We start from the raw sequence: 11,749 nt of genomic DNA, 5'->3' as shown, positions 1-11,749 counted from the left end.
CCTCCCTCCCGCCGGATCGGGAGCCGAGGGACTGTCCCGGCCGCGCAGTCGACCTGTCAGTCAGCGCCTGCGGCCCCGCCCCCATCCGTACCAGACCCCGCCCCCACCGCTCTCGTCCGCCCCGGGCACGCTGGCCGGGTCAGCGCATGCGCCCAGGTGAGGCGGCGTGGTAAGGGAGAGTGCGAGCCCTGCCTCCCGGCCTGCGGAGCCACCGCGACCTGGGGCCCTAGAGTTCAAACCCAAGGGCGAGATGCCCTGTTTATGATTGAATGGGAGAAAAGACGTGATGTGAAGGATTCTGGAAACCGAGTCCTGGGGACGCCACTTGGGAAGCCCCCGCTCTTTTTAGCCCCTCGCCCCTCCTGGGATTTCCACGTTGACCTCCGCCCGCGACCGGAGCCGCCGACCCGCATCCGCTGGTTGGAGCAATGGTGCCACCTAGCGGACTATGTCGGAGCGGACCATGGTGGCGGCGGCGGCGGGGACCCCAGCCTCGAGGGGGTGCTAATGACAGGCTGGAGTGGCGCTTCAGCACCATCGTGGGCCGGACAGCTCCTCCCGCCCCCCAGCCTTCAAAACCCGGCTTCCGAGCCCCTCGGAAGGGATCCAACGGAAGACCCAGAAGGAACTCCGAACCTACCCAGACCGCATCTGACTGCCCCCGGTGGCCAGTCTGCGAGGCTGGACTGTGGGAAGCTACAACTCTCCCTTCTTTTAAATCCTCCCTCTCCTGCCTGAGTGGTGGAGACTAAGCGGCCCAGGACTGCGGAGGGGAGGGTCACACATTTGACTGTCCATGTCTGTTGACTGTCCACACTCTCAGATGCCGGGTTCCTCAATTTTTACTACAGAGGAACTCAGGGGGGCGCTGGGAAGGAGAGGTGAACTCCTTTAAATCCGGAAACCGGCACTCGCTCTGCCCCCGGAATCGAGGCACAAGTTTGCTGGCAGGCTCTAGGACAGCCAGGAAGGTGCAAAGCCGGTGGGTCGAGCCGGAGGCTGGTGGAGCGGAGGGAGGATCTGCGGACGCTAGGGCCGCGCGGAGTTCCGGCGGTGGGCGGGTCAGGGGCGGTGCGCGCGCAGCCGCAGACGGCGGCCCGATGGAGCCCGAGCTCGAGCCGGCGGCCGTGGAGGTTCCCGCCGGGCGCGTGCTCTGGTGCGGTCCGGCCCGCGGAGGCGCGGGGCATGCGGAGAGGGCGGGGGGAGGGGAAGGGGACGAGAATGTCGGACGGGGCCGCGCGGCGCCAAGCGCGCAGCGCTGACCCGGCGTCTCTTCCTTCCCCAGTGCCCGGGAGCTCCTCGCTGCCCGCTCGCGGTCCCAGAAGCTGCCTCAGCGCTCGCATGGCCCCAAGGACTTCCTGCCCGACGGCTCGGCGGCCCAGGCCGAGCGGCTGCGTCTGTGCCGCGAGGAGCTCTGGCAGCTGCTGGCAGAGGAGCGCGTGGAGCGCCTGTGAGGGGGGCGGGCCGGGGCGGGGCCGGGCCGGGGCAGGCGGGGCGGCTGGAGCCCGTGGACTTCGCGGGGGGACTCAGACGGACCCCCTCCCCACTCTTCGCCAGGGGCAGTTTGGTGGCTGCCGAGTGGAGGCCGGAAGAGGGCTTCGTGGAATTGAAGTCTCCTGCGGTGAGAGGCGGGGCTCGGGGAGAGGGACCCGCCTTCTTGTGCCTTCCTGGCTTCTTTGTGACATTCGCTCTGGGTCCTGCACAGGGTAAATTCTGGCAGACCATGGGCTTCTCAGAGCAGGGCCGGCAGCGGCTTCACCCCGAAGAGGCCTTATATCTGCTGGAGTGTGTGAGTGGGGCCCTCGGAGGGGGAGGAAGGGTTGGGAGCAAGGAACCAAAAGGACATGTTTTTATTAGAGTAAAAGTGTATATACAACTGAGGATTCAAGAAGCTTGTAACGCGAATTCTAGAACCATGCGGAGAGCGGGGATTCCCGTCCCCGAATTAGAGGTGGTGCCCTCCTTTTCTGGTTGGCCACATTCTTGCTGTGACGGTGGAGGGGGGGAAGGAAGGGCGCCCATGTATCACCGCCTCGAAGTTGCCCCACTGGTTGAGCCACTGCAGGAGGGTCCACAAGCTGAGCTGTTGGCCCCACTTGCAGGGCTCCATCCAGCTTTTCCACCAAGATCTGCCACTGTCTATTCAGGAGGCTTACCAGCTACTGCTGACTGAGGACACTGTGACTTTTCTGCAGTACCAGGTATCTGCCACCCTTTCCCAGGAAAGGAGCCACCCGTCCACTGAGTCAGTGAGGATTCATAAGTACCCCCGAGGTGCTAGACACAGAACTATGTGCTGGGACTACAAGACAGCCAAGGGCTCTGCGGTCACGGTGCCTGCATCCTAGTGGTGGCAACTGGGAATAAGTGAACAAGCAACTGAATGACTGACTTCACAGAACTGAGCGCTGGGGAGGGGCACGAGGCTAGAGACCTAAATGTAGACATCAGGAGCTTGTGGGTGGTATTTAAAACCCACAGGGCTGCACCGGAACGTAGCCAGGATCAAGAGCTGGGTCTGATACCTGGAGGGTTCCAGTGTGATGAGGGGAAAGATAGGGAACCAGAAACAGGCCAAGGAGTGTCTGACAACACAGGAGAAAAACCAGGAGAGGTGGTGTCACGGAAGCCAAAAGAAGGAAGAAGTAATTGGCTATGTTGAAGGCTGCTGAGATATCAAGCAGGATGGGCTCATTCCTGCATACATCTCTCTGACACGGGTATTAGAGCACAAGGATGGACATAGGGTTCTTTACCCAAGACCACTCCTACCCTACTCCTGTCTGTGGACGTATAGGGTTGGAGGGGCAGGGTGGGGGAGTGTGCTGTCTACTGCCTTTTGCCACTTCCTTGTTCACACTCTGGTCAGGAGTTTTGCACTGGACAGCTTTGGTATCATAACATTCTAGTGTGTAGTTCTTTTCCTGATTCATCAGCTATCAGCTTTTTTGGGATTTTGCATTTAAATCAAGAAAATGCTGAATGTCATTTATGCCCGGAGTAAGGTAAGCAAGAGACAGGAATTCAGAGACTGGGACCTTAGTTTGGGGAGGGTGTTTATAATGGAGTATGATCCAGCCAATCCCAGGGTTTAGAATTGGGGTGTGCAGGAGGGGCAGGGGAGGCCAAATGGGGAGTGGCTCCTGTCTGAAGGAACTATTTGGTGTTTTCAAAAGTGGTCCTCTGATCTTTACTTTTTTTCTTTGAGGCCTTCAGCCACCTGAAGAGACTGGGCTACGTGGTTCGACGATTCCAACCAAGGTAAATCCCAATCCCGTTTCCCTCCCATTTATTCCACTCATGGGACCCAGTAGATGAGCCCCAAGATGGAAAATGGCCTCTCTTGACCTGGAATCCTTATCTGGAGCTGCAGCTCCCTGGGCATGGGCTGGGGGTCTCTGTTGGAAGTGCTGTATCAAGAGGCACGCTGGGACAAGTCTAGGTCATTTCAGCTTTTCCTGGGTTATCAAATTGAGCCCCATCTTCAGCCTGATGGCTCTGCAGATAACGATTAAGCACTTCTAGCTCATGGCAGTGCACTGGCACATAGCTGTAACCCAGAACGGTGCCTCAGTGGGTGTGTAAGCAGATTTGTCAAGTGCATGCGTGAGTGGCGGGCCAAGTGAGGCATTAACAGTTGAGTAGGGTCTCACATTCCTTTGGCTACGTTAGATGTTCTTTCCTTCTGGGGCCTCTAAACATGATCACCTTAATAGCTCAGCATTGCTAAGAGCCACAGAGACCATCAGCCATAGAGTGGAAACTGGTGTACTCTTCACTGTTTGATAGTGTGTCACGAAAATTCTAGAACAAGTATGCCCTTCACTTCCTAAAAGTGAGATATATGCCAAGGAAATAGACACAGATGTGTGCAAAGTTCACCTGTGAAAATGTTCATTCATTCATTGACAGTATTTGTTGATTTCTTACTGAGTGCTAGGCCCTGTGCTCATTGCTGAGGAATAGCAAAGTCACTGCCCTCACAGAACTTGTATTTAGTGGGGAGGTTACACAAAAGAATCATCACTTTGCAAAACTGGTGAACTTGGAAACATCCTGTGAGTTCAACGGGGACGGCATGGTCACACAAATTTGAGTTTTTCCCTTAGAGCAGTACTGTCTTGTAAAACCTTCTGCAGTGATAAAAACATTCCAGGTCTCTGCTGTCCAATATATGTGGCTTGTGCAACTGTGGGACTGAATTTTTGTTTAATTTTAATGGATCTAATTTAATTTTAATTGCCCCTTGTGTCTAGTGGGTATCATTTGGAAAGTGTAGCCTTAGCACCATAAAAAAATCTTGGTAGGGAACAATGCTATAGTCAGAAGGGGTTACGTCTATAATACGTTATTGAGAGTAAGAAGAAATTAAATAGCAGTATGTTAAGATTTTGAGAGAGAGCATGGGTGAGTGCAGGAGCCAGAGGGAGAGGGAGAAGCAGATTCCCTGCTGAGCAGGCACCTCGGATGTGGGACTTGATCCCAGGACCCCAAGATCACGACCAGAACTGAAGGCAGATGTTTAACCAACTGAGCCACCCAGGCACCCCAGTACAATGTAATTTTTGATAGGAAAAAACCATATGAGAGGGTGCATGTTTATAAGAACCAAAAATGTTTGTATTTTTATTTTTCTGTATTTTCCAAGTTTTCTGGTCTCTTCATTTTTCTCACTAGTGGTTAATCATTTATTGCCAGCTCTCCAGGAGCCCTGGTTCCAGTAAGTCTCCGTTCAAAGGGGCCACTGGTGAGACCCAGAGGCCTGGGCAAAGACACATGGGCAGGCCTCTGCGGTTGCCTCCGTTTACCTTGCTTGCAGGTCTGCCCAGGGACTTGGCCCTTGGGTTTGGCTTTGACCCTGGCCCCCTGATTTGTCTTCTGGGCCAGTCCCTCACAAATTCCACTGGGAACTCCAGGCTGAGGAAGTGGATCTGTTGCCCACCCGATTCTCACCCCACAGCTCCATCCTGTCCCCTTACGAGAGACAGCTGAACTTGGACGGCAGTGCCCGGTGCTTAGAGGATCAGAATGGCAAGAGGAAGAGGAGGAGCTCCAGCTCTCGGTAGTGTTTCCCACATGGCCACCCCCACCCCCCCGCCCAGGGAGTTCTGGGGAGCAGAGCTGTTAAGGGAGTACTTGTTTGAGGGACCTTGGAGAAAACATTGGCTTAAGAGCTGGGCTTGGGTGTCTCCCTAGTGGGATCCTGGAGGCAGCAGCAGGTGTGTGGGACGTGTGCATCTCAGCCATCAGGAGCAGATATGCTGAATTTCCTCCCCACATCCCTCAGGTGCATTAATAAGAAGGCCAAGGCCCTGGAGAATCCCCCGCAGGGGGTGAATGAGACACCAGAGAGCCTGACAATCTCCAGCCCACCTCCTTGCAACCAGAACAACCAATGCGAAGAGGAGAAACCTCAGGAGTCAAACCCTGTAAAGGGCCCAGTGGGCCCATCTGAGCTTCTGGGATCCCTGCAGCCCTGGCCTGACCTGGCTCATGAGGGGGTGGGGTGCAGCCAGGAGAGTGGCAAAGTAGAGAACGGGGTCAAGGGGGTTCGTAAGCCACGCTGGAACTTTGAACAGATCTCCTTCCCCAACATGGCTTCAGATAGCCGCCACACCCTTCTGCTTGCCCCAGCCCCAGAACTGCTCCCCGTCAATGTCACTGGGCGGGAGACAGATGCCGAATCCTGGTGTCAGAAGCTGAACCAGAGGAAGGAGAAGCTCTCCAGGAGGGAACGGGAGCAACATGCAGAGGCCCAGCACTTCCGGGAGGATGTGAACTCAGATCCCGAGGTGCGCTGCTGCTCCAGTTGGCAGGAATACAAGCAGCTGCTGCGAACACGGCACCTGCAGAAGAGCCGGAGCCGCCCCCCACATCTGTGGGACCAGCCTGTCAGACCCTTGCTGAGTCCTGGCCAGGCTGACTCCCCAGGTACCTCCTTACCCTGCCAAAGCCCTGCAGGCCCTGGCAGCTGAGGAGTCCTAAGACTTTGAAAGGGACATGGATTGGCCATGACTAATTGAGGCTTAAGAAAGCTGGGGCGGAGAGAGCTGTCCCATGGAGTGGAACCCACAAGGACAGTCTGTTCTGCAAAGCAGCAAAAGGATCCATGTGGGAAGGTTTGGAAATGGCGAGTCTGTGTCCAGGGAGAGGCGAGGGGGAATGAAACTACAACTGTATCCTTAAAATCATAAACAAGATGCATGCCGGCGGCTCTGCCACCAGCCTGCTGCGGTCCCTGTTCTCTCAACTCGGGGACAGGGGAGCAAGGAGGTGCCATCTTGGCCAAATAAAAGGCTTACTGGTACACCTTGCATTGTTAAGAACAGGGAACTGATAGGGCAAGAACAGTATTAAGAGATGCAGAATTCTTTACAATCTTTATGAGAACATGGGAGATTCTAAGTAACAAGATTAGGGTTGCCTCTAGATGGGTTCTATTTGAAGTTCAGATAATCAGCTAATTTTTTTAGTGTAAGTTATTCCAAATATTGGACATACCTACAATTTTTTTTTTCAATTTAATCTGTTAAGTCTGGCAACACTAAACTAGATGGCAGATTCAGAAATGTCAGGGGAGTCTGTAGATAGTTGACTCCCCCCCGCCAACACCTTATTTTCACTGTCCTCACAGCCACAGCCCTGCAGCATCTCTCTGTGCTGCAGACGACACACCTTGCTGATGGAGGTGCCCGGTGAGTCTCCAGGTAGTGCCTGTCTCCAGGGTGCCTTGGCTGCCAGCAGGAATTGGCAGCTGGCTTGACTCAGCTTGACTCCTGAGGTTGGACATGAGCTGGGGGATATTCATGTGTGTCTAGGGGAGAGAGAGGGATGAAAGGCAAGAGGTGGATTTAGCCCGAGGATTTTGAGATAGGCAGCTGGAACCTTCCCCTGCCCAAGTGGGAGGACCTCAATTCCTCTTGATGAGGCTGCTTGGGGGAACTGTGGGAGGGAAAGCATGGCAGGGAAAAGGGAGGTGGAGGGTCCCTGTTTCTTAAGGTTTCTCACTGTGTCCTCAGGCTGCTGGAGAAGTCTGGGGGCTTGGAGATCAGCTTTGACATCTACCAGGCTGATGCCGTGGCCACATTCCGAAAGAATAACCCTGGCAGGCCCTACGCCCGGATGTGCATTAGTGGGTATGAGACCAGTGTGCACTACTCCCAGGCTGCTGCCCCTTCTCTTATAAACCACATGAACCTGCCCTCTATGCCCCTGGCCAGTTTGCCAGTTAGAAGAACCATGGTTCTGAAGAGCTGTGACTAACTCAGGGCCGCACAGCCAGTCTGTGCTATTGGAACCGGAACTTCCCAGGTCCTTAGCCTTCATTCCTGGCATCTTTGGTTGTCTCTGTCCTGTGCTCATTTACTGCAGGGCTCATCTAGCAGAAGGGATGTGAATCAGAGAGATTCACAAGCTAAGAGCTCACTATTCCGAGCCCCCATACCCAATCAAGGCTCTGGGTCACTCTTGGAGAACAGGTCAGAGCCAAGCAGTTTGCAGAGAGGAGAGTCCAGAGGCCCGACTTCTTGTACCCTCAACTCCTGTCTTAATGATTTCCCTTCCCTGGTAGCCGAAGAGGGCTGGGGGCTCAGACTTTATGGGTGGCCTATGTCCACGTCTCAGTCTAACTCTATCCCTGCAGATTTGATGAGCCAGTTCCAGACCTCTGTACCCTCAAGCGGTTATCCTACCAGAGTGGGGATGTTCCTCTGATCTTTGCCCTGGTGGATCATGGAGACATCTCCTTCTACAGCTTCAGGGACTTCACGCTGCCCAGGGATCTGGAACACTAGTCACGCTGTTCTGGCAGGGCATGGGACCTGCTCTGGGGGACCTGGACTGTCTACTCTCAGGGACCATCTCCACTGCCTCTTATACTCAGACTCTGACCTGTAGTTTCAGGGGCTGGTCTGGGCCTTGGCCCTGGGTGTCTGATGCTTGCAGGAGAACGAAGCCATGCCCCGCCCCCCTTCCTGGCTTCCATAGTCCCAGGCCTGAGACTGCTGTCTTGGAACTCAGGACTAGATTTCAGAGACCCAGCGGGGTGGGGCAGAAGAGAGGACTCTGTGCCTTTAAACGAGAGGGTGCCTGCTTCGTGCGATAAAGCCAAAGCCATTAAAAAATAGATCGCTTTTCTGCTGTGGCTGGAGATAGTGCACGAGTCCCCGGCTGGAGCCTCCAGCCCTCCTTCCCCTCCTCTCCCCGTCCCGCCCCCACAAAGTCCCGATGTCCGCGGACATGGCCCCCAGGCCCTCACCCTGTCTTTGCCCGCCCGCACACAACGCTTTCTCTGGCGCGGGAGCGAAGAAAAGTCTCCCCGGGAGGGCAAGAACGCGACCCCGCACCTTTCTCAGGGCCTGCGCCCGGGGCACGGGAAGTCTCAGACCTAATTAGCTTGGCTTTCTGAATGGTCGTCCGCGGAGGGAGGCTGGCGCTCCATCGGGCTTTCCCTGAACGCAGCCGCTTCGGGATAGAGGGGCGGCGGGGAGGCGCCACGTCGGCGCGCCTTGAACCCCAGTGCTTCGGGTCGTGCTGTGAAGCGCGCCATTCGCGTCCCTGGCCCCCGCGCCCCTTCCGCTCCCGCCTCTGGTCGCTGCAACTCACTCTCCAGTTGCGCTAAAAACTCCGGTCAATGTTGCTGTCCTTCGGGGCCTTGGGCGCCTTCCTGCCTCCGCAGCGACACGGAGGACCCGGGTTCAGACTCGGGACCCGCCCCGAGGGGAGGCGCCTCGTGGCGACGCCCCCGTCCCCAAGCCACCTCGCTCTTGGGTCCCGAAACCGCCCAGGGTCCACCGCTCACCCGCTCGGACTGGGTTGGGCGTCTTCGCGAAGAGCAGGCGCGGCTACGTCCCTCCCGCAGTCGCTCCAGGCCGACGTGGGGGAGGGGCCGCTCCCCTCGGCGATCCGGCCTGGAGGCGGCCCAGGATGCCGTGCGTCCCAGGGACTATTTCCTCCCGCACGCGGCAGGACACTGGGCGCGGCGCGCCAGCTTGAGTTCAGGTGCGCGCAGGTGAGGCCGGGGGTGGGTCCGCAGTGCCTCGTGCATATTCACGCCGGCTGCGGCCCCGCCTCCGCACTCCCCGGGGTCGAGGATTGGCCGGAGAGCGGCGGCCGCCCGCCCCCCACTCCCTCCCTGCGCTCCCGCCCCGTCGGTCCGGAGCCGTGGAGGGGCGGAGCCAGGCCCGGGGGCGGGGCCGCTGGGGCCCGGGGCTGGCGGCCCTGCGAGGCCAGCCGGCTCGCCCTTTATGTAAATAGCAGCGGCTCCGCCCCCTGCTCGCCGCGCCGGAGGTGAGCAGGAAGGAGACGGCCGCCCAGCAGCCCGTGGGCCGGCGGCGGAGTGAGCGGAGCCGGCGGCCGGTGCGGTGGGACGCCGAGGCCTCGGGCGGGGGCCGGCCTGGGGTTCCAGGTGAGGCGCGGGCGCGGAAACACCCAGCCGGGTCCGCCCCCTCGGGGCGCCCTCCACTCGGGGCGGGAAGGCGGGGGAAGGCCGAGACCCCTGCGTCCGCGGGCGGGGCGGGAAGAGCTGTGCCCGGGTCCGCGCGCCTTGCCCTGGATGCTGTGGGTCGGTTTGTCTGGGCGAAGGACACCTGTAGGAAGTGCGGCTCGGAACTTCTCTCTGGCGGATCTGCCCGCCTTTACTGAATTTGAGCTCCGGGTTTGCCTAATAGAGTTGGTTTTGGCAAACCGGGAAACAAGTGCCCAGCCGGGCTGAGTGCCGGAGGTCACCGCGAGCGGGGGTGGGATCCCGGCTCCTTGGGCCCCACGTGCAAGGCGCCTGGCCCCGGAGGCTGGCGACGCGCGTCTCAGGTAGCCGGCTCTGTGCGAGCAGCGGCCGCAGCACGTTACCTCGCCAGCTTAGTCCCTGCCCCTACCATCTGGGCCCGCTCCCTGCCGGCCCTTTGTGCCTCCTAATCCCCGGACGCAGGAAGCCCGCGGGAGGGACTTCGGTCTGGGCTTCTCTCCGCTTCTGGCTGCCTTGGACACCTTTAGGGGAAGGTATGGAGATCAGTACGTTTTCCACGACGACGGGGGTGGAGTTGCGCTGTGATACGTTAGGACTTGGTGAGGAGTGAAAAATACCGTCTTGCCAAAGAAAGCGTGCAAAGTTTGCTCTTGGTTTGCCCCTGCTGGGCAGTTTGTAGACACACTGAGCTTTAGCTGTGGGGAGAACGGACCATACCCAGGAGAACCGCGGTGTGGCCCCCTCATCCTCTCACCTGAGAGCAGGTGAGCTTGGAGTGAGGGGGCAGGGCTTGGACTCAGTGCCCCTTCCCATGGGGATCCACGTGCCAGATGTGGGGCGTCTTAACCTGGGCTCTTGGGATCCTCTGCAGAGTTTACAATATAGAGCCCTGTCCGGCTGCTGAAGGGATTGTGAGCAGGGAGAGGAGCTGGAAGGAAATGAGTGTGTCAGGGCGACAGAAAACCCCAGGTGGGAGGAACAGAGCAGCGCTAAGGAATAGCTGTGGCCTAGCCCCAGGGGAAGCCCCGGTCAGAAGGGCTTTTGAGGAAGATGGGCTGGGTCTTCCAGAGCTGAGGCATGGGAAGGGTTCTGGGAGAGATGGTCCTCCTTACTTACCTTATGGGCAGAGCATTCAGATCTGTCTTCCTTCCTTCCTTCTTTCCTTCCTTCTTTTTAAGATTTATTTATTTATTTGAGAGAGAGAGCACCCCAGCACTACGCAGGGGGAGGGGCAGAGGGAGAGAAAGCCTCCAGCAGATTTCTTGCTGAGTCCAGAGCCTGCCACTTGGGGCTCCATCCTAGGACCCTGAGATCAAGACCTAAGCCAAAATCAGGAGTCTGGTGCTCAACCAACTGAGCCAGCCAGGCACCCTAGATTTGGTTTTCTTTTTCTTTTTAAAAAATTTTATTTATTTATTTAGACAGAGAGAGAGATCACAAGTAGGCAGAGAGGCAGGCAGAGAGGGGAGGAAGCAGCTCCCTGCTAAGCAGAGAACCTGATGTGGGGCTTGATCCCAGGACCCTGGGATCATGACCTGAGCTGAAGGCAGAGGCTTTAACCCACTGATCCACCCAGGTGCCCCTAGATTTGGTTTTCTTTTATTCTTTCTTTTTTTAAAAATTTTATTTATTTATTTGACAGAGAGATCACAAGTAGGCAGACAGGCAGGCGGGGGGGGGGGGGGAAGCAGGCTCCCTGCTGAGCAGAGAGCCCGATGCAGGGCTCAATCCCAGGACCCTGAGGTCATGACCTGAGCCAAAGGCAGAGGCTTAACGCACTGAGCCACCCAGGTGCCCCTAGATTTGTTTTTCTTAAGTGATCTGCCCACAGTGTTCACCTGTGGCAGTCAAGAGGCAAAGTCAGCTCTGGAGGCTCTGACTACTACTCCAAAGTTAGACAAGGCCAATCTCTTGGCCGGGGGGTAGGGGGTGAGGGAGGGCACTGGACGGTGTTTCCAGCATCTGAGGTCAGTCTGCATCCCTACTCTTCTTTGAGTCCGCAGAGTGCCCCTTTGGTGGCAGAATAATATCATTTTAATAACTTAATAATTGAGCATTTAGCTATTTTTTAATACAGTTGCATTGAAAGAAGGGAAAGGCCCATAATTCCAGCTGACCCCATTAGTGTAAAAAATTAAAAAGGCAACAGGAGCCCATAGCGGGAAACGTGAAATGTTTTAGAAAGTATGAAGAGGCAAAACTCCTTGCCTCTCCGTCTTTTTCTTCAAACGTGGTGTTAAGTTTTTTAGTGTCCTTCCAGGTAACAGGTTTAGCTCTGAATCATGC

The 11,749-nt window shown here is 56.9% G+C and overlaps 2 protein-coding genes and 1 long non-coding RNA gene across 8 annotated transcripts in view; 2 read left to right on the top strand and 1 right to left on the bottom strand.

Annotated features, from left to right (window-relative positions):
- Positions 1 to 1,049: 1,049 nt before the first annotated feature.
- On the top strand, positions 1,050 to 7,955 carry TSEN54 (tRNA splicing endonuclease subunit 54). Its single transcript, XM_059149783.1, has 11 exons — positions 1,050 to 1,156; positions 1,286 to 1,450; positions 1,558 to 1,621; positions 1,706 to 1,789; positions 2,103 to 2,201; positions 3,209 to 3,261; positions 4,961 to 5,062; positions 5,288 to 5,931; positions 6,635 to 6,695; positions 7,020 to 7,136; positions 7,643 to 7,955. Exons 1-11 carry the CDS (start codon positions 1,101 to 1,103, stop codon positions 7,791 to 7,793), a joined length of 1,596 nt encoding a protein of 531 aa, XP_059005766.1. The 5' UTR covers positions 1,050 to 1,100; the 3' UTR covers positions 7,794 to 7,955.
- Positions 3,273 to 9,201, bottom strand: LOC131816786 (uncharacterized). Of its 2 annotated transcripts, XR_009348177.1 has the most exons (3): positions 8,801 to 9,147; positions 4,501 to 6,814; positions 3,273 to 3,763 (listed from the first exon to the last, which is right to left on the bottom strand). It is a non-coding gene; the product is annotated as an uncharacterized LOC131816786 (long non-coding RNA). The 2 variants fall into 2 exon arrangements; XR_009348178.1 differs by lacking the exon at positions 3,273 to 3,763 and having other exon boundaries at positions 6,369 to 6,814; positions 8,801 to 9,201.
- A 64-nt stretch (positions 9,202 to 9,265) lies between these two features.
- The window catches only part of LLGL2 (LLGL scribble cell polarity complex component 2), a 33,822-nt gene continuing 31,338 nt past the window's right edge, over positions 9,266 to 11,749 (top strand). For all 5 annotated transcript variants that reach the window (XM_059149778.1, XM_059149777.1, XM_059149776.1 and 2 more), the window contains exon 1: positions 9,266 to 9,406. The gene's annotated coding sequence lies outside the window, so the exon portion shown is untranslated. The remainder of the gene's footprint in view (positions 9,407 to 11,749) is intronic.

This window comes from Mustela lutreola, chromosome 15 (genome assembly GCF_030435805.1).
Source record: "Mustela lutreola isolate mMusLut2 chromosome 15, mMusLut2.pri, whole genome shotgun sequence".
Classification (NCBI taxonomy): Eukaryota; Metazoa; Chordata; class Mammalia; order Carnivora; family Mustelidae; genus Mustela; species Mustela lutreola.
The sequence above is the reverse complement of the archived record's forward strand: the minus strand, read 5'-3'. Positions and strand labels throughout refer to the sequence as shown.